Below are 20542 nucleotides of genomic sequence, written 5' to 3' on the forward strand. Positions count from 1 at the left end.
TTGCATGTATGCAGTGGACAAAAAAAAAATGGTTGCAGGAAAAGAAATGGAGCATATTCTGCAAAAATGGTTGCAGGAAAAGAAATGGAGCATATTCTGCAAGTACGCTACACTAATAAAATTTAAAAAACTGAGCTTTTTAAGTCGGTTAAAATTGGTCGACTTAAGAAGTTAACATTATGCCCTAAGACAGCTGTTAAATCCGTCTTAAAAACATATACTTCTTACGACGGGAACTATTAGGTCGGTCGCTCGTACGACTTAAAAACCATTTATAACCGACTTAAATAATGATGCCTTAAGATGGTTGGTAAATCCGACTTAAAAAGCAAATACTTCTTATGACAAGAGCTATTAGGTCGGACGCGCGCCCGACTTAAAAAGCCCTTTTTAACCGACTTAAAAGGGGTTTTTTGTACTAGTGAAATAACACACAACGGCCAAACCCAGGTCAGAAAAAAGACAAGATTTTTAATATGAAAACAAAGGAAAATGAAAGAAAAGTAATAAGAAATACAGTTGCAGCAAGGATCTTCTCCTATAATGCTTGCATCCATCAACTTAAAATCAAGTACCCACAAAATTAAAATCATTAAAAACAATGAAATCCTCCAAATGAAGAAATTAACTTCTTCATCAACGATGGCAGACCCAACAACTTTCATAGCTACATAGTTCACACGTTCTTCTATTTTCATCATATTGTAAACCTTGTCATAGGTACCATAGCTCTAGCTTCTAGCTTCAATGGTCCACCCAAAAACGACCAAACCAACAACAACAACAACTTTAACTCAATCGTTCACCTTGACTTCTCAACCGTATCAGGTCCTTTAACCTCTGTCACTACAAAACCCACAATGACCAAGAATTTTTGAAGGGGAGTTCGTGCTGGGTGAGAGAGACATGGATGGAGGAGAGAGGATGGTTGGGAAAGAGAGTGTCAAAAATATCTAGTATTAAGAGAACATGATAATATTGTGGTCTACTTTTAATCAAATGGTCAAAACCAAACTGACCATGGTGGGAAAGTTTCAGACTTTCCCATGTTAAATGCCACTTTGCAAGTGGGACATTATTTCACTAAAATCACTCTCACACACATGTATGCATAAGTAGCAGAGAAGAAACATCGAAGGAACTACACAACAAAATCACAATCTTATTGAAACCAATCATTCTTTAATAGGATATAAAAAATAAAAAAAGTTGTATGTCAAGAGATTAGATGAAAATAATATGTGGTGCTTGAGGATAGTTTTTCTTATTACAAACTAGTTACAAACCCATGCGAAGCACGAGTTGAATATTGTATTTTTTAAAATCTTCGTTATAATGAAGAAATGAGCAAATTAAGGGAAATAACTGCATCTTTTTAAGAAATTGTTGCCCTCATAAATGTGAAAATCAATCAAACATATCTCACAAGTCTTAGATATATATACCTTTCTAAAACATTTACCAAATTCTTTAAAGTTTAGATAAATGCATGCATGTGGATTATAGTAACTCGTTGACCAATTAATATTGTTGAAACAAATGGAAATTAAGCATCACTCCCGCATGTAAATCAATAGCTAGCATCATTTGACTTTGATATCTTCAAACATTTGGTGCAACTCTCATAATATCATCCAAACTGGTTAGGATTGAATTTAGTTGTTTTCTCAATAGTGATGCAATATGTATCCTAACACAAATTATGCAAATGAAATAAAGAATAAATGTATTTTTAATTTCTGCGTAAAAAAAACTCAAAGCATGTTTGTGCATTAAAAAAGCAAACTTTGACTAAGTTTCTAAATTCAGCAATTGGTCTAACTTGAGACATATTGGAAAAATCGTTGTACTAAGTATGTTGAGAAGAAGCTGAACCCTGACTTAAGTTTTGATTGAAGTTTTGACTCTGAGCTTAAGAAGTGTTAAGGTCACGACAACTATTCAAGAAACATGGTCAAAAAACAATCAAATCAGATTGTGAAATCATAACTGTTGTTTTTGGATTTCCAAACTGTTGTATTTGAATTTCCAAATTCTATTATCTACCGAAGTTGTTACTAGGTTGAGTCACGACCAGGTCGCTCTCTTTAAGACGTTTCGTGGCACTGTCCAAAATTGTGCAAGACAGACTATCAACCACGTTGTCTCCAGAATAACTACTGCACTGTAGAAAACCGTTCGAGAATTACACCTCCAATATGGTACAAAGACCATTCTTTTAATACTAAAACCACTTTAATATGGTACTGTTATCACTCTATTATGGTGCTGAGACCACTCAAATATGGTGTTACCACCATTCTAATTATTAACTTCTCCAACTATGATACTATGATCACTCAAATATGGTTTTACACCATTCTATCGTCTAACTTCTTCAAGAGTCGAAGAAGAATATATTTTAAGATCATTCATAATTTTGAAGGGACATTATACCAAAAAGAGGACCATGATCTTAAATTATCATTTATTCCGAAGGACATAAAATTATCGAAGGGACTATGAACTTAAGACCATTCTTAATTTTGAAGGGACATTAAACCGTAAAGGGACTATGGTCTTAAGAACACTCTTAATTCCGAAGGGACAGAAAAAGGAGATGAAGAGAAGAAAGACTCGTCAACACAAGTCAAGAAAGGGATAAGAGAGAAAGAGTTCCCGACAACTTAATGAAACTCTTCCTTTTATAGGGACAGTTTGTAACTAATTTGGAGAAACTTAAGAATTAAGTAAACTTAAAAATTAAGTAACCCACAGATCAACTCAAGTAACAAACTAATCGGATAAGTTCAAAAAGAAACAAACCCACAAAATTAGCTGAAATAAAGAATAATAATAATTGTTATTTTCATCATTATCAGGTATTTAAAATTAAATACTACTATTTAAACACTACTAATGTGTGTGTTCTATTTTATGTGGGACCCCTACACTCTATTTTTTCAATTCACACAACACTAGATCAAAGTTTAATTAATCGGTGTTTAATCTTCCAACCTTTCCAATTTCTTTCCATCTTCACAACAATGTTCCAACAATAACTTACTCTAACACTTTATTGTGAAATCATAATGCAACTTACTAAGTCTTAAACTTCTCAACAACCAGATGATGTAAGTTGATGAGCAACCTCGAACCTGACCAATTGTTACATATATTTGGCTTGTCATTGTCTACAAAATGGATGGTACATGATAAAGCTACGAAGTATTTTTTTCCATAGTGTTACGTCAACCATATTCCCACTACATAAGGAAAAACATCTTTAAGGTCATTATAAAACCTATACAAAATCCTATCATTTGATGCTGACAAATTAGAAAATAATACCTTTCATCTCTCAACACAATGTTCGTACACGATTTCTTTCCAGTCCCAATTGGCGTTGTCTTGATGATCTCATGAAGAAGCCCGATGATTTCTTAAAAAAAATACATCTATAAGAACTTTATAATCGAAGAAAACACATAAATAAATTAAAGCACATAAAACATCAGTTTTGAATTTTCCATCTTGAATTTCCTTAAATGACTTAAAGCGAAATTCATGAGTAAGAATGTTAGTTAACTTGTCATCCTTTTGCACCTTTGTACCAGAACCAAAAACAACCTTAAAGGGATGGTCAACGGGCTTAAATGCAATGTCATTATCAAACACATGACAATTATACAAAGTATAAGTCTTGTTTTCCTCGATCAAAGCCTTCTAGTTCTCCAATTCTCTATATCAAGTTATTACATGAACTCGAGCACCCTAAATCCGAAAAAGAAACCAAAAACCAGAAATAAATCAAAATGTACACTAATAAGTAACATTGATAAATCATAAAGGAAATTACAACAAATCTTAATTACCTCCTCTAACCTTTGCATCACAAATAATAAGTTCCATATGTTGATTCTCATTACTACCAGTTACAATCCAAGAATCAAGCACTCTAAATCATATTTTCCAAATGTCCAAATCCTTTTTGAGATCCTAAAATGCAATGTCATAATCAAGCACTCTAATCTTTGTGTGTGTGAGGGAGTGCACGCGCACGCACAAATATTTATAAAAAAAATACTAACCCATATTTGTTACAATTTTTTTCATCTTTGTGCTCTCAAAAGTCCTTATGAAGTTTTACGCTATGTGTTCTTGAAAGTCCTCATGATGGCAATTACTATTTAGACGTTTAAAAACATGTTTGATTGACTCGTGTCTATCTGAAATCAAGCACATGTCGGGTTGGGGGTGTGACCTATAATCGCAAGCGTTGGAGGAAGAAAAATCATGCATCATATGTCTCATCCTAAACAATGTTGTATGATATCAGAATGAAATTGCTCCTCCCATCTTGAGCCATTGCAATTAGTAACGCCCTACGATACTTACCATACAATCATGTTCCATCAACTGAAACAACTGGCTTGTAGTAAGCAAACCCTTCAATGCATGGTATAAAACTCCAAATTAAAAGAGACGTCTGAAGGTAGCTTTCCTAGAACAACATGACCATATTCAATAAATGACATTATTTTGATATAAATAATAGTTACTGAAAGATAATTTCGAAAAACAGGGGTCCAAATTTGTTCTATTAAGTATCCCGATTTTTATTTAGGCTTAAATATGTTTTTCGCCCCTGCAAATAGGGCTCGCTTAAAAATTCGTCCCTGCAATCGCTAATCCTTTTTTTTTGCCCCTGCAAAGTTTAATCAGTTAAAAATTCGTCCTTTGACCAAGTTAATGACTGCCACGTCATCAAATTACCAAAAATGGCATGCGAATTGACGAAAATACCCTTGGCTTATTTTTTTTTTGTTTTTTTTCCTTCAAAAAAAAATCAATTTTTTCCCGAATTTTTTTTCCGATTTTTTCCGGAAAATTTTTCAGTTTTAATTTTAACATTTTTTTTTCCGAATTTTTTTTTGACTTTTAATTATTTTTTTAATTTAAAAAAGAATTATCAAAATTTTGGAAAAATTTTTTTTTGAAGGAAAAAAAAAATAAGCCAGGGGTATTTTCGTCAATTCCCATGCCATTTTTGGTAATTTGATGACGTGGCAGTCATTAACTTGGTCAAAGGACGAATTTTTAACTGATTAAACTTTGCAGGGGCAAAAAAAAAGGATTAGCGATTGCAGGGACGAAATTTTAAACGAACCCTATTTGCAGGGACGAAAAACATATTTAAGCCTTTTATTTATTTATTTTTTTAGATTTAAATCATCAAGTTTGAGATTTATCCAACTATTACACAAACAGTAACCAAGTTTAGTACAAACCCCTAATTATCCATTCAGTTTTGACAATCATGCCACGATTAAACTCTGTGAATGGGTCAATGACGACATCAAATCCAATTTCCTAGGTGTGTGTGTGTGTGTGTATATATTTGTTAAGTATAGTCAAACTACATATATTTAGAACATCTGAATCATCCATTTAAGATCAACGACTCAAATTTAAAGCTGATAATTTATTTGCTTTTAGGATGTGTTTCATCTGTAAAAGTCAAGTACTTGACAAAACAACAAGATAAGACCAACATAACAAAGGACAAAATATCACATGACAAACTTTTATGATATTGAACAATTTGTACTTATATTGAACAAGATAAGTCAAGTTTTATCTTATACAACTTGTACTTGGGAGAAGAAGTTGTGTTATGGTTTATTAAATTACAAGAATTTTTTTTGTTTTTGTCTTGTCTCATATCTCCTTGTAATAGTTTACATTTAAATATTGGACAACTAAAGTTGATTTATTAAATTCTCTATTTTTTGAACAGATCAAACATACTACTATTAATCTAAAATACAATCTTAAAATCTAAACCGTCCAATTTATCAGACTGAGGTGCAGTCACACTCTCCTACACACAAACCAAATCCTCTCCAAGTGAAATTACCATCCCATCCTTACCTCCAAATTGGAAAGCTACACCAACGAGAAGCATTTTGCGTCTCCCACAAGATTTACCCAATTTCATAATTTTTTCAGACACCTTTTTTTTCTCCTTTGTATTGCTACAAACAAAAAATAATAAATAATAAAAAATTAATAATAATAAGAAACTTTTTTAAACTCTCTCATCACTGTTAAATCCTTTCTTAAACACTAGAACCTTCGTTTCACTCTTCAAAAAAATTAGGGTTTTTCAATTTAGGGTTTAGATTCATAAACCCTAATAATCTTCTTCCCCAAATGGTTCGCTCCAATGGCGTCAAGCTTCTTCTTCGTTCTCTCTCCCCTAATCTCCTCCGAAGCAAATCCGTATACTCTCTCACTCTCGCTCGATTACGCTTTTTGAGAAATTTTGATGGAAAGTTTTTTTTTTTTGATTGATTTTTTGGTGGTGTTGGTGAATTTCAGGTATATGAAGGAGTGTTGCAAAGGGGTTATAGGACATTGAATTCAGGATTATGCAATCGTTCTTCCAAAGTTACTGGAAATTATTTTCACAATGGTATGTGATGAAATAGACGTAAAAATCTGTTTTTTATCATGCTGGTTTGATTGATTTGGCTATTTTCACAATGGATTGAGAGGGTGTTTGTTATAGTTTTTTGTTTTTGTGAAAAAATCACTTTTTTAACCAAAATAATTACTTTTAGAAGTTTTGAAATTGATGGAATAGGAGTAAAATTCTGTTTTTTTTTCCCCTGATTTAATTGACTTGATTGTTATTGATGTAATTCTAGTTTGTATTTGAATGATGAATTGAGAGTGTGTTTGTTACAGAAATCACTTTTTTTTAAGAAAAATAATCACTTTTTATTCTTCTCTTTGTTATATGATTTTTAAAACTAATCTAGAGTCTGTTTCAAATGAGAAGTTATATTGTTGAGTAGCTTCTCTGTAAAATCGTTTTTTATACTTGATATATTTTTTTAAGTAAGTTTCATTATGGCAAACAAACACGAAACAACTTCTCCTTTTTAAAAAAATCTCTAAATTATTGAATATCAAGATCATCTTTTTTATAATCTGTAAAAAACGACCCTTAGTTATGAAAAAAAGACATGGAAAAGCACACGAACACTGACTCGTCGACACTAGGGGTGGAAATAGGCTAGGCCGGACCGGGCTTTGTAAGGCCTAAGCCTGGCCTACTTCAAAAATTATAGGCCTGAGCCTGGCCTATTACCCGTCATAGGCTCATTTTCGAGGCCTGGCCTGGCCTATTTAAAGGCCCGATAAAGCCCGAAAGCCTATTTAAAAGCCTATTTTACACCAAAGCCTAGCAACACATGTAAGCCTACTACTAAATAGGCCAAAATTTACGAAGGCCTAAAGCACATGAATATATCTGCAACTAAATAATGAAATCTTATGAAGGTATAATCACAACAATATATGTGCTACTAAATAACTAATCTTATGAAGGCTTGAGTTTATGAGAAAAAAAACTTCAACGATATCAATAATGGAAGATATATTATACATAAAAAGCTTAATAGGCCGGCCCGACGGGCTTAATAGGCTTTTTTGTAAGCCTTAGCCTGGCCTATTTAATTAAATAGGCTTTATAAAAAGCTTGAGCCTGGCCTTGTTAATAAACGAGCTGGGCCGAGCTAGGCTTTAAATAGGCTAGGCCATAGGCCCCTGTCGGACGGCCTGGCCTGTTCCCACCCCTAGTCGACACGGATAATAATTTGGGAAAATGACATAATTCAATATAATCACATGTGTTAGTGACATGTGGGTGACTCGGTGTCAGACACTTACACGTGTTGGACACCGAACATGCCTTCGGTCAGAAATGTCGGTGCTTCAGAGTTCCCGAGTCTTTTCTTTCACTATATAAAAAATAAATTAGATTGATATTGTACTCTTCTGCTAATGTTGTTGCTAATATTTTCACACCTTATACTGATTGCAGTTGGAGATGGTGTTAAATTGAAGAACTGGGTGCTATTGGGAGCAGCAAATACTTATTTGGGGGCAACTAGATCCATTCATGGATCATGTATAAATGAATTTTGTTGTTAATTTATGTTTTCCATTTCGTTCTTGATTTTGTTATATAAGACTTGCATTGTCCATTATTATTTTGATTTGGTGACAAAGCAGATGGTTTCGTCATATTTAATTATCGGTCTTTAACATCTATGAATTTATGAATCAGTGTATGCGTATTTGTTTATTGTCCATTACATGTCACTGACTTTTTTTGTCCGCTTGACGCATTTTCAGCTCCATTGGCAAAGGACTTTTATGATGTTCTTGGTGTCAGTAAGAATGCAAGTTCTTCTGAAATAAAGAAAGCATACTATGGGGTATGTTTTACTTAACCAGTGCCAATATACATCTATTCTTAGGTCAAATATTTTTTAGGGGCACGCACCAGACTGATTTCCTTGTAAAACTTTGCATTTTCTTATGCATTTCCTTGTTAAAAACTTAAAATTGATCACATTGCATACTTCGTTTCTAATTTAATTATTTCTAATTTCATATGCTGGGTTAGTTTTTTAGTTTGTGATACTTGTGTTATTTTCAAGTGGCTGTCTACAAATAATAGTCTAAATTGCACGAGGAAGTCTAAATTGCATTAAAAATCTGCACTTGAGACCATTTTTACAGCTCTCTTAGCCAGAATATAAGTCTTCTTGTATTATTATTTTAATGTTTGCATTTCACATATGTTTTGTGCCTAAAAATTGCGAATAGTTACCTCACATTTTTCCTTCCTTCTTTCTTTCTTTCTCTCTTTTTTTCTTTCTTTCTTCACATATTGTCTTCGAACATATTTGACAAGCATAAGTTATTTGCACGAAATGGTTCTGTATTTTTCTTCTAATAGTCTTTTTTTATGTTCTTCAGCTTGCAAAAAAGTTGCATCCGGACACAAACAAAGATGATCCTGAAGCGGAAAAGAAATTTCAAGAAGTTTCAAGGGCATATGAGGTGTGCCCTTAATGCTCTTGTTCTTGATACTATTTAGTGGTTTATTTTAAATTATTGTATGATTTGTGAACTGACTTTTGGTCTCTCGGCCTTTCTTCCCCATTCTTTATGTAATTGCATTGTAGGTTTTGAAGGACGAGGAAAAACGTCAAGAGTATGATCAGGTTTAATTTCTTTCCAGTAATTTTCTTTGGTCAATTCGTTGAACATTTTATCTTGTTCCTATGTGTTAGACCTACTATTATTAGTAAACATTATTAGGCAGTTATTATTTTATTAGGCAACAATTATTATATTAATGTGCAACAGTTACGTATTAGGAGGCAGTTATGTTTCTAGGCAGTTATACTAGATAAGTAGGAAATCTAAAGGACAATGTCGGCTGACATTTTAATGGGGACTGGTTATTGGTTGGTAGAGACCAAGCTCTCTAATTCTTGGAAGGGAGAGACCCGAGACTCTCGAAATTCTTGGGAACCCATTGTAATTATTTAATTAATTTGTATTTTGATACCAGTTACAATCACTATGTTGAGATAAATAAAAGGATATGTAATTTATTTTATGCATTAGACTGTAATTTGTAGATTAACAGTAACAAATAAGCACATAGTTGGATAACAACGAAAATAAGAACATAAGTAAAGGACATTTGTTTATGGAGATTGGGGAACTGAACCTAAAATTTGTAGAGATATACGAGAGAAAAAAGTAGGGAATGGATTGGGGATGAATGGTACATTTGTTTTAAGTCTATTGCTATTATTATCTTATTTATTTTTTATGTTTAACCGGTTTCATCTAAATTAGTTCCACATGGATATGTAGGTTGGCCATGAAGGTTTTGTAAACCGAGAAAATGGTTCTGGAGATGGTGGCTTTGGTCCCTTTGGAGGCGGTGGCTTTGGATTTAATCCTGTAATAACTTGCCGGTCTCTTCAACTTTTATATCAATCTTGTCTTTTAGTAGATTTCTTTCCTTTTTATTAGGCCAGTCTGCATTGTAGTATAAATTTCATCAGGATTTCTTTTATAGCAATAATAAATAGTCATTCTAGTTTAACGTTTCATTGTTAAATGCTTACAAGCACTAACTATCCAACTGCATCAGGCAAAAGACAGAATGATCAATTGAGTTTTAAAAAAATTTATGCAAATATCCATGTTTAAGACTCAAGCATTTGTACAAAAATCTTTTTTTTCCCCAGTAAAAGGCATATTAATTTATATTGTGTTTGGTTATGTATCTGTTCTTTTCATATTATAGTAGAAACTTTGTAAATTATTTCTATCGATAATTATAATTGTCCCTTGAGTTATACATTCCATTCAAGACTAGAATGTATATGTATATTACTTCTCTGATTAATCTCTCAACTGTGATCAGGATATTTTCCATGACCTCTTTAATCGGAACATTGGCGGACAGGATGTCAAGGTTCGTTTTTATTTCTATTTGGATTGGACATCTTTCAGTATGTTAAGGATTTGTTTGAGGTGATAAATCTAAATCTATTTTTCAGACTTTTGTTGAACTTTCCTTTATGGAAGCTGTCCGTGGATGCATCAAAACCATTACATTTCAAACAGATATGATTTGCAACACTTGTGGTATGCTCATATCTTATTATCATCATCTATATTTATGAATTAAGGTGTCACCACCATATTCAGTTCCGTTTGTAAGAACTATGCGCCCTGAAGATCACACATTCTCTCTTTGGCTGAACAATTGCAGGTGGGAGTGGGGTTCCTCCTGGTACAAGACCTGAAACCTGTAAGCGCTGTAAAGGGTCAGGAGTGGTCAGTATTGTCTTTGCCTTGAAATTAAAATTTAACCTTCTTTAACAATGTTAATGTTTGTTTTTATTTTAACTTTTTTGTTAATTTGATGGCTATGTTATATATATCCGGCAGACATCTGTACAAGCTGGCGTATTTAGGATGGAGACTACATGTGGTGCATGTAAGGGATCTGGCAAAATTGTCAAGGTATGGTGTGCAAATCAATTGTTTAAAATTTAGAGATGAGATTGATTAAAATTTAGAGATACGGCGACAAGTTTGAAAACACATTGTTTCAAACAACATATATATAAGTAAAATAGAGTTTATGGAATGCAACTTAGCAAGAACAAACAGATTCTTTTATAAGGTGAAAATTGGTGAACATAGAATACCATAAATTACCGCAAATCACATGTTTTAAGTATCTTAGATCCATTATGCCAAATGACAGTGATAGAGGGGGATTTCAACTATAGTATTGATTCTATGGAGGAATGTTTTAATGGTAATATGTGACAGTAAAATATCACTCAAGTGTATAAGAAACTTTTATTGGACAAATGTAAGGCTTGCATTATTGTATGGAACTGAATGTTGGACAGTAGAAAGACAACAGGGAAGTGAACTGAGTATCCCTGAAATCATAATAATAGATAATGATAGGTTCAACTTGAAGCATGTTGATATGGCTATGCCTGGTCTTTCGTACCAATAGCTAATACACTCTGTACAAATATTATTAAATTTGCTTCTTATTATTTTTCTGGTTTAAAACAGAGTTTCTGCAAGTCATGCAAGGGTGCAAAGGTTACCAGAGCAACCAAGTCAGTTAAATTGGATATTATGGCTGGTAATAATTTTTTTTTAAGAATTTTGGGATGCTTTGCTATTATGTGACATATGGCTTAAAATGAGAGAACATCAACTCATAGACCAATTTCTTTGCATTGTGCTCACTGGTCTCACAGTCTCTCTATCTATTAATGTAGATAATAATTTCTTATTTAGATGCTTCTTAATGTGAGCCAATCTGCCTTCTTTTTTAATTTATTTAAATATTTAAAAAAATTATATAGTCAATTTTTTGTTAAAAAAAACAGAGACTATAATAGTTACTCCACTAACTATAAGATCCGACTTTCCAGACTAAATAAAATTTGTTTGGTATTAGTTTTAATACGACGATGAGAACAAGCTGTAACAGAAATGAGCTAGAAATTTCTAATTTTTCAAACAAAAAAAAAAAAAAGGAGCTGGAAATTTCTAGTATATTGTGCATAATTCAGAATTCTGATTTTTGAATAATTTGACTCCATCAATTATGGTGCCAAACAAGACAATTATTAATATTTGCCTTTTCATATTGCTCGTGCATTGTGTTCAATTAGGATTTATGACTTTTGGAAAAAGTTAACTGGTTTACATATTTAAATTTACATTTATATTTACATTTACATTTACGTTAACGTATATTTATACATCTGAAGGGATTGACAACAATGAAACCATAAGGGTTTGCAAAAGTGGTGGTGCAGATCCTGAAGGAGATCGACCTGGTGATCTTTATGTTACTATCAAGGTAAAAAAATTAATCTCTTCATAGTTGAGGTCATTCCCCTTTTTCTTTTGTATCTCATCACAACCCCGATCATTTTTTCATCCTTTATCTTCTTGCAGGTCAGGGAAGATCCTGTCTTCCGTAGAGAAGGATCGGATATTCATGTAGATACTGTTTTAAGCATCACTCAGGTAATGTTCCTTAAGGAAGAAATTGTTGATTCCTTAGCTTGTACGGGGACTAATTTTCATGATTGTTTTTGTTCCAACTTTCTTTTTTCTTTTTTGGGGACCTTGAACGCGAAACGATGCTTCACAATGAGGGTGTAACCGTGGGCAATAGTTGTCAAAATCGAGATCTTACCCAAGATCATTTGAGTATAGAAAAATTGTAAATCGTGAGATCGTAACAAGGATTGTAAGATCCCACCAGAGACAGTTATATTTTTTTTTTAGAAAAGAGACAATTATATTATAATTAAGAAAAATAATTAATATTACTAGTATTGAGTATTATATTATTAAATTATATGATTAAATGAAAGTACTATTTTAAATAAATAACCAATTAACTATTTAAATAATTGTCATTAAAAAAAAAATTAAATGATTTGCAGGCAAACAAGTATTAAATTATATATGAAGTAATATATTAAATATAAAATTTATTAAGGCTAAAAACAATGAAATCATTTAAAAGAGTAAACTTAGCAAATTAGCATTAAATAATAAAATTAAGAATAGCAAGCATAAACTTAGCAAATTAGCATTAAATAATAAAATTAAGAATAGCAAGCATTTAGCAGGCACACTTTCCAAAAATAATAAATCTGCTTTTATTATTCACTGCGTGAAAGGCATGCTCAATTGTTGACTTTTCAACATTCATGTCTCTGTGCTTCAAAGCATGTCGTTTTGGGCAACAAAATCTTCCCGCGAACCAGGTCAACACAGGTCATATGGATCAAAAGGTGCGAATTCGGTCTCCGCTTCCACGATCTTGCGATCTACCTCTGCACGCCGGCCTCTCCAACTTTTTTTGCACCGCGCTGGTACGGTTGAAGGAGAAGAACGCGTGATACCGTATGATCTCATGATCTACAGTGCGCGCTTAACAACCATGCTGTCGGATATGTTTGGAGATTTCAGTGATAATGGAATATCATTGGAATTGAAAGGGATGGTATGGGGCAATGAAATGGAGAAGATGGGAGGAGAAAAAGTGTGATGTTTTATACCAAGAACCCTATACCCAATTCTGCTCCAATGCAGGAGCAGCTCTAAGAATAGGAAGAATGTATGGAAAGAATTTAAATTCCCTGGTTATTCGCAAGATCTAGGTCACTCCTTTCTCCTTCCTATTACTTATAAGTTATAATCTGTGAGATCTCTCTTTGCTACTAACTTCCTAATTAACTTATTTAACTAACTCCCGTTAGTAGATCTATCATTTTGCTACTAACTTCCTAATTAACTTATTTAACTAACTCTCTCGTTAGTAGATCTATCATTTTGAACTGAATAGAGTTAAGTACTGTTTTTAGGCTGAAATAGCAAATGAAAAGTTTTTTGTAAGTGTAAATGAGAAGTTCAAGAAAGTGAGTTTGTGAGGAAAAGGGGCAAATTCTTCTCATTTCACCTTCCACCATAAACGTTTTAACTTCAAAAAAACATGTCACATCTTCATCCCCACTATTTTAATGACTCTCCTCCCTCCTTCCAGTGTAACCCCCTGCATTCCTAACCATTGTGTTGGATGGTGTGATATCAATGGAGGAAACTGACACATGACATGGTGGAGAGTGGAGACCATGGTTGGTGCCACGCAATGCTGGTTATAAAGGGTGCTGCGAGGTGGAGGGTGACAAGCAGTGGTGAGTGGTGACAGTGTCCCATTGTGGAAAGTGTCGGGGGTGGAGGGGACCACTTTGTGGCAACAATGGTGGTGGAGGGTATCGAGCACTGATGGTTACTTACGGAAATAATGAAGTTCACGAACTATTTGAAACTAAAATTCATAAACATTACTGAAAATGGTTTTTTTATATTTTAGAACGGATTTAGTATCAAACTTTTATTCTCAGGTTTTCATCTTAATTTGCTAGGCATAATGTAATTTCAAGGAAGATATTGACCAAATAAACTTATCACTTTTTTTCTCTTAATATTAGAATTATACGAAAATAAATCCAAAAAAAATAAACTTGGCAATTATAACAGTTTCTTAATTTTTGGGGCTGGTTTATTTGAGTCATTGGTTACAAAATACATTTCTTGTTATATCCCATGTCGATTTGAGGTGCCAAATTGAAGAATTGAAAGATGTTACAACGCTACCTTCACCACTCTTCCCTTAAATAATTCCACAATATGAATCATTGACCAACATGCTCATTTGGACTTCAGGATTTAAGTCTTATAAATTAGAACTGGTGAAATCAAAGTAGCTCTGTCAGTTATCAATCTTCAATTATGACAAATGAAAATTTGTGAATTTGAGAGTTTGGTAGTATAAGAGAAGGAACTCAGAATCAGTTTAGTTAGGCTTAGTTAGTTTAGAGCTAGCTAGTTGAAGGATGCCAGCTGTATACAGCTGGCACTTGACTGCTGTTAAGTGACTGACATCTGTCAGTCATCCATAGATCGATCTGCTATAGCAGTTAACTCATCGAACTACTATATATGCTTGTTTGTTACCGAATCTGTTTAATCAATGAAAAACAGTTCAGATCAAAAGTTAGTTAAGAAATTCTCTATGAATTCTCTCTGAAATTTACAGGTAGTTTGAAATTTCCTGAATGGCTTGTATCAATTTGTCTGCTTTAAGCAGATTTATTTGTTCTTATTTATTTTGATGTGTAGTGATTGGTACTGGATGCTCCATGTTCACACACAGTTTGGATCTCAAATATGTCTTCAGTTGTCTGTGTTTCCTTATGGTACTCCTAAACATCACTTAAAATAATCTATATTTTCTTGGTCTTTTTTCAGGCCATTTTGGGCGGAACCATTCAGGTCCCAACTCTTACTGGGGATGTTGTTGTTAAGGTTTGTGGTGTTATTGCAGTATAAGTTTTACCACATTTTGGTCTTAGTAGCCGATGAAAGTTTAAATGGGGTGTCTTGTTTCGCAGGTGCGTCCTGGAACACAACACGGTCAGAAGGTGGTTCTGAAACAGAAAGGTGAGCAAGTTGATATTGTTTATGGATGATAATTTGGGAGACATTTTGAAGGAGTTTAGTTTGAGATCATCTTTTTACTATCATTAACTTGTTTGTCATCCTCTTAACAGGGATCAAGACCAAAAAGTATAACTCATTAGGCAATCAATACGTTCATTTTAACGTCAGCATCCCAGTGTGAGTGTTAGATTTGATGTCATTATTCAATGTGGTTTACACAACTTGAAAAACAGTATTTACCGAAGCGCGGAAGCCCTTTGAACCGACAAAAACCTGTTGGAAAATCGTCCCTTCTGACAGAAAGGAACTAATTGAAAACCATTTCTGGAGGAAGAGTGCTTAGGAAATTACTTCCGATGGAAAAGACCGAAGTAAAGCATTTTGTTAAAAATACAACTTTTGTAATTTCCGATTGCTTTGTTGTTGGTTCAAAAGGTCTTCTGTGCGCTTATTTAATGTTGTGCATTCTGATGGACAAACCCTTCAGAAACGAAAAATTATTTCCTACAGCCTTGAACGTCGGAGATGGATTAGTAGGTTTCAACCGACACTGAAGGAAATGCCCGTCGGAACATGTAAAAGTTTCGAGGGGGTCTGGGCTGCCGATACAAATGCACATGAAATAGTTGTTTTTCTTGTAGTACTCGTATGTATGATACTTCTGTATGCTTGATACTTAAATGTTTGTTTCTCTGTATCGTTCCAGAAACCTGACAGATAGACAGCGGGAATTGATTGAAGAGTTTCAGAAAGAAGAGCAATATGAATCTTCCGATAAAGGAAAAGCTGCTTCGGCTTCTGGTTGAGAACATTTGCAGAGTATGCAGTCGGCAATCATTTACAATCAATTTGTGGCCAATCGGGCAAGAAGCTGCCTCCTGCTATTGAAGTTTTGTAGAAGTATTAAATTATTTTTTTCTTTTCATTTTTGCCCCTCCACTTTTGAGTATATGTAATATTATCTCGTCATAAGAGATAATCACTAATTCTCAATTAATTTACAAGGTTAGAAGACAGTCCTTCATGCAGCTGATGCAGTATCCTAGTCTGTGTTGTATATAATATTCATTAACATAAAGGGGGTTGCAAGTCATGAATTGACATTCTTTTTGCACGATTATCCTTAAACTCTTAAATTTTTGAACGATTTTTTTGAGACATGATTAGAACACTATGAAAGGTTCGTTTCCTAAAATTTAGAATTTTCAGACATGAAATGAATTAAATATGAATTTTTTAAAACGACAAAAGTTAAAGATAAAAAGTAATAAAATCTGGATGTAGAAATCAAATTTTGCGATAATTTTTTGCGGAGGAACTTTTAGTAATGTTCTAAACATGTCTGCAAAAAATTGTTCAAAAATTTAAGAGTTTAAGCATAAATTAAACAAGGGTTAATTATGTTTCTAGTCCCTATAAAATAGCGACCTTGTAAGTTTAGTCCCTACTTAATTTTAATAGCATTTTTAGTCCCTATAAAAAAAAAATTACTTATAATTTTAGTCCCTGCTAAAACAAAGTTTGATTAATTATCCTTAAACTCTTAAATTTTTGAGCGATTTGTTTGAGACAATATTAGAACACTATGAATGGTTCGTTTACTAAAATTTAGAATTTTCTGACATGAAATGAATTAAATATGAATTTTTTAAAACGACAAAAGTTAAAGATAAAAAGTAATAAAATCTGGATGCAGAAATCAAATTTTGCGATGATTTTTTGCGGACGAACTTTTAGTAATGTTCTAAACATGTCTGCAAAAAATTGTTCAAAAATTTAAGAGTTTAAGCATAAATTAAACAAATTTGAATTGAGTAGGGACTAATACTCAGTGCAGAAAAACAAAATTAGGGACTAAAAATGCTATTAAAATTAAGTAGGGACTAAACTTACAAGGTCGCTATTTTATAGGGACTAGAAACATAATTAACCCTTATATTTTTTAGATCAGTAGTTTTAACATAACTGACTTCTGAAAGGTTAAGTTGCATGTATCTAACCAACAAACCACTCTAGAAACTGATGAGTTTTAACATAACTTGGTAATAAAGCGGTCAATGATTTTATTACATTTAAATTTTGGGTTAATTATGTTTCTAGTCCCTGTAAAATAGCGACCTTGTAAGTTTAGTCCCTACTTAATTTTAATAGCATTTTTAGTCCCTAATTTTGTTTTTCTGCACTGAGTATTAGTCCCTACTCAATTCAAATTTGTTTAATTTATGCTTAAACTCTTAAATTTTTGAACAATTTTTTGCACACATGTTTAGAACATTACTAAAAGTTCGTCCGCAAAAAATCATCGCAAAATTTGATTTCTACATCCAGATTTTATTACTTTTTATCTTTAACTTTTGTCGTTTTAAAAAATTCATATTTAATTCATTTCATGTCAGAAAATTCTAAATTTTAGTAAACGAACCATTCATAGTGTTCTAATCTTGTCTCAAAAAAATCGTTCAAAAATTTAAGAGTTTAAGGATAATTAATCAAACTTTGTTTTAGCAGGGACTAAAATTATAAGTAATTTTTTTTTATAGGGACTAAAAATGCTATTAAAATTAAGTAAGGACTAAACTTACATGGTCGCTATTTTATAGGGACTAGAAACATAATTAACCCTTAAATTTTTAACCATAATTGTATATCCATCAATCTATCATTTAGTCGGTATCAATGAAATTACACTCGGATCTTTGTAGCATTGTTTCTTTCAAGGTCAATTTTGGATGATAGATGTGGTTAGGTGGGGTGTCAAAGATGGTAAGTTAAACTTTGGATGTTGGGGATGGTGTCTTCTAAAATATAGAAGATGTTAAGGCTCAAATAGTATATAAAAATATTTAAATTTACCTTCTTCTGATAATACCCTATCCGACAAAGTTTGAATCCGAAACATCTTTAAGTAAATAAGTAGAGTTTGAATTCAAAACCTTCAAGTTCAAGGCATATTTTTACCACTAGATGAAACAATTGAAATTAATTTAGTGGTCATTTTGTTACTCTGATAAAACTGATAGCAAGTTATTGACCAAAAAAAGTGGCTGACGTGTTGAACTATAATTGGAGTGTGTTATAGAGGTGTGTTAGAGAGTGTGATATTAGCATTTCTCATGACATAAGACTACTGCAATTTTTGGAAAATTAATTTCTTACGTTTTATTATTTCAGAACCATTGAAAACTGAGAACAAACAGCAAAAACTAAAGCACAGACTGAAACATAATCCTAAGATTACATGAGTCTCATCTTGGGTAACATTATTTTTAGAAGCACTACATAAATTACGCCTAAAATAAAAACGTTTATTTCTAATTGCATTCCAACTTCACTTCATCACATGATTTCACCTGCATAAAGAGATAAAGAAAATTAATCCTACTTTCACTTGCTAATAATTACAAATGTTACACATTCAAGTTAGGAAACTTCTTTCATTCGCACACAAATACATTACTATATATGTCACATTGTCAAGTCATAATGAAAAAGTAAATTATCCCTGAAATCTTAGGACACTAGCAACCAAATTGCTCTTTGAAATTAAGCACTTCTACAAACCGTTATTCATTTTAGTCCACATGTGGCCTATTAGCAAAATTTTCAAATTAATAATCCCTTAAATTAAAACATGTTATATTCACAAATCACAATTTAGTGTTAAGATTTAAAAAACCATTTTTCAAAGTAAAACAAGAAACAAATAGAAGAGAGGTTGAGAGATAAACAAGAAACACACAAGGATCAAAGCTTGTGGCACACTTGTCTGGAAGTTGAGAAGCCATGTTACGATCAACACCAGAAATTGGAGGTCCATTAACAAGAACACACAAACATGGTTGACCTAAAGCTCTAAGGGCATTACAACAAGCATCATTGGGTGGAATTGGACTAAAAGGAGCAACTGCTCCCCTACAAGGAATGAGCTGCACAAGTGCTGAGAAAAATGTGCTTGAGCAAGGACTGCTTTGAACTTGTGACACCAATGTTACCATGATTAGAAAAAACCCTAGCAAGGACATAGTCTTATAGCTAATAAAAAACTTCATCTTGGTTAATTTGAAGTGTTTTGTGTTTTCTAATGAACACTTTTTTACTATACTATTTATGCTTGTAGAGTTACTATGGTTTTGTATTTATATATACATGTGCATATGGTTATGTTACAAGGTATGGATACCATGTTCTAACCAAAAGGGTCATTCTGATTATGCTTATTTTCACCAAAGAGGTCACCATCAATGCGATTGGTACACTATGGTCACAGGTAGAAGATTCGAAGTTCATGATTTCTCCCAATATTTGTGAAGTTTTTTTTTAAACAAAATATTGTAATACATTTTTTTAGAGGAGCATATTGTAATACATAGTAAGGGGTGTGTGTGGGTAATTCAGTACTTTCTTATTCTTATTATTTTTCCCTAACTCCCTATTACTTAGTAATAAAATAATTGATTAATTTGTACCCAAAAAAAAAATTGATTAATTATGGTCTCATAGGTTTTTTAAATTAGATTGTGAGTCAATTTAATTACAAGGAGATATTTTTTTTTATTCATATCATTAGATAATATAAGGAGGAATGTATGTATGGACACAACGACAAATGATTTGAATTTATAAGTAGAAGAAAAGGAATGAATTTTTTTAATTATTGAAATGATTAAATAATATGTATATTTGTGTGTGTTTTTAAGGACACGACAAAACAACTAACACTATAGTTGTACGGTGTTTGATTGTAAAACTGTTTCAGAGACAAGACAAACTAGGGGCAAGAGACATAACAAAAACTGAAGTTATTGTTCCTCACTAAATCACATCAGAACTTTTTGTCACAAGTACAAAGGACATGACAAAAACTAAAATTCTTGTATGTCAGTAAACCACATCACAATTTTGTGACAAGTACAAGTTGTCTTCAATACCAAAATAGTTTTTTATCCACCAAACATTATATAAGACAAAAATTTATTCAAAGTACTTACATTTTAACATATCAAACGAGTTGTGTTGTGTTGTGTTGCCTTGTTATGTGTTGTTATCTTGTGATGTTCCATCAAATACTTACCTTTTAACAGATCAAACACGTCCTAAATGATTTAGATTTTTG

The 20542-nt window shown here is 32.6% G+C and overlaps 2 protein-coding genes across 3 annotated transcripts; one reads left to right on the forward strand and one right to left on the reverse strand.

Annotated features, from left to right (window-relative positions):
• Positions 1-6103: 6103 nt before the first annotated feature.
• Positions 6104-16542, forward strand: LOC146936454 (chaperone protein dnaJ GFA2, mitochondrial-like). Of its 2 annotated transcripts, XM_085751280.1 has the most exons (19): positions 6104-6264; positions 6364-6457; positions 7874-7960; positions 8188-8270; positions 8818-8901; positions 9027-9065; positions 9730-9819; positions 10289-10339; positions 10425-10512; positions 10640-10704; positions 10819-10893; positions 11467-11539; positions 12177-12268; positions 12367-12438; positions 15238-15294; positions 15381-15429; positions 15540-15606; positions 16136-16238; positions 16286-16457. In XM_085751280.1, the coding sequence occupies exons 1-18, from the start codon at positions 6196-6198 to the stop codon at positions 16233-16235; spliced, it is 1335 nt and encodes a 444-aa protein (XP_085607406.1). In that variant the 5' UTR covers positions 6104-6195; the 3' UTR covers positions 16236-16238; positions 16286-16457. The 2 variants fall into 2 exon arrangements, with proteins under 2 accessions (XP_085607406.1, XP_085607405.1); XM_085751279.1 differs by having other exon boundaries at positions 16136-16542.
• Positions 16543-18562: 2020 nt separating this feature from the next.
• Positions 18563-19549, reverse strand: LOC146936455 (Bifunctional inhibitor/lipid-transfer protein/seed storage 2S albumin superfamily protein). Its single transcript, XM_085757697.1, has 2 exons — positions 19169-19549; positions 18563-18779 (listed from the first exon to the last, which is right to left on the reverse strand). Exons 1-2 carry the CDS (start codon positions 19476-19478, stop codon positions 18766-18768), a joined length of 324 nt encoding a protein of 107 aa, XP_085613823.1. The 5' UTR covers positions 19479-19549; the 3' UTR covers positions 18563-18765.
• Positions 19550-20542: the final 993 nt, after the last annotated feature.

The sequence above is a fragment of the Medicago sativa genome, chromosome 3 (assembly GCF_051527215.1).
Source record: "Medicago sativa cultivar Bolivia chromosome 3, Bolivia_mono, whole genome shotgun sequence".
In the NCBI taxonomy this organism is placed as follows: Eukaryota; Viridiplantae; Streptophyta; class Magnoliopsida; order Fabales; family Fabaceae; genus Medicago; species Medicago sativa.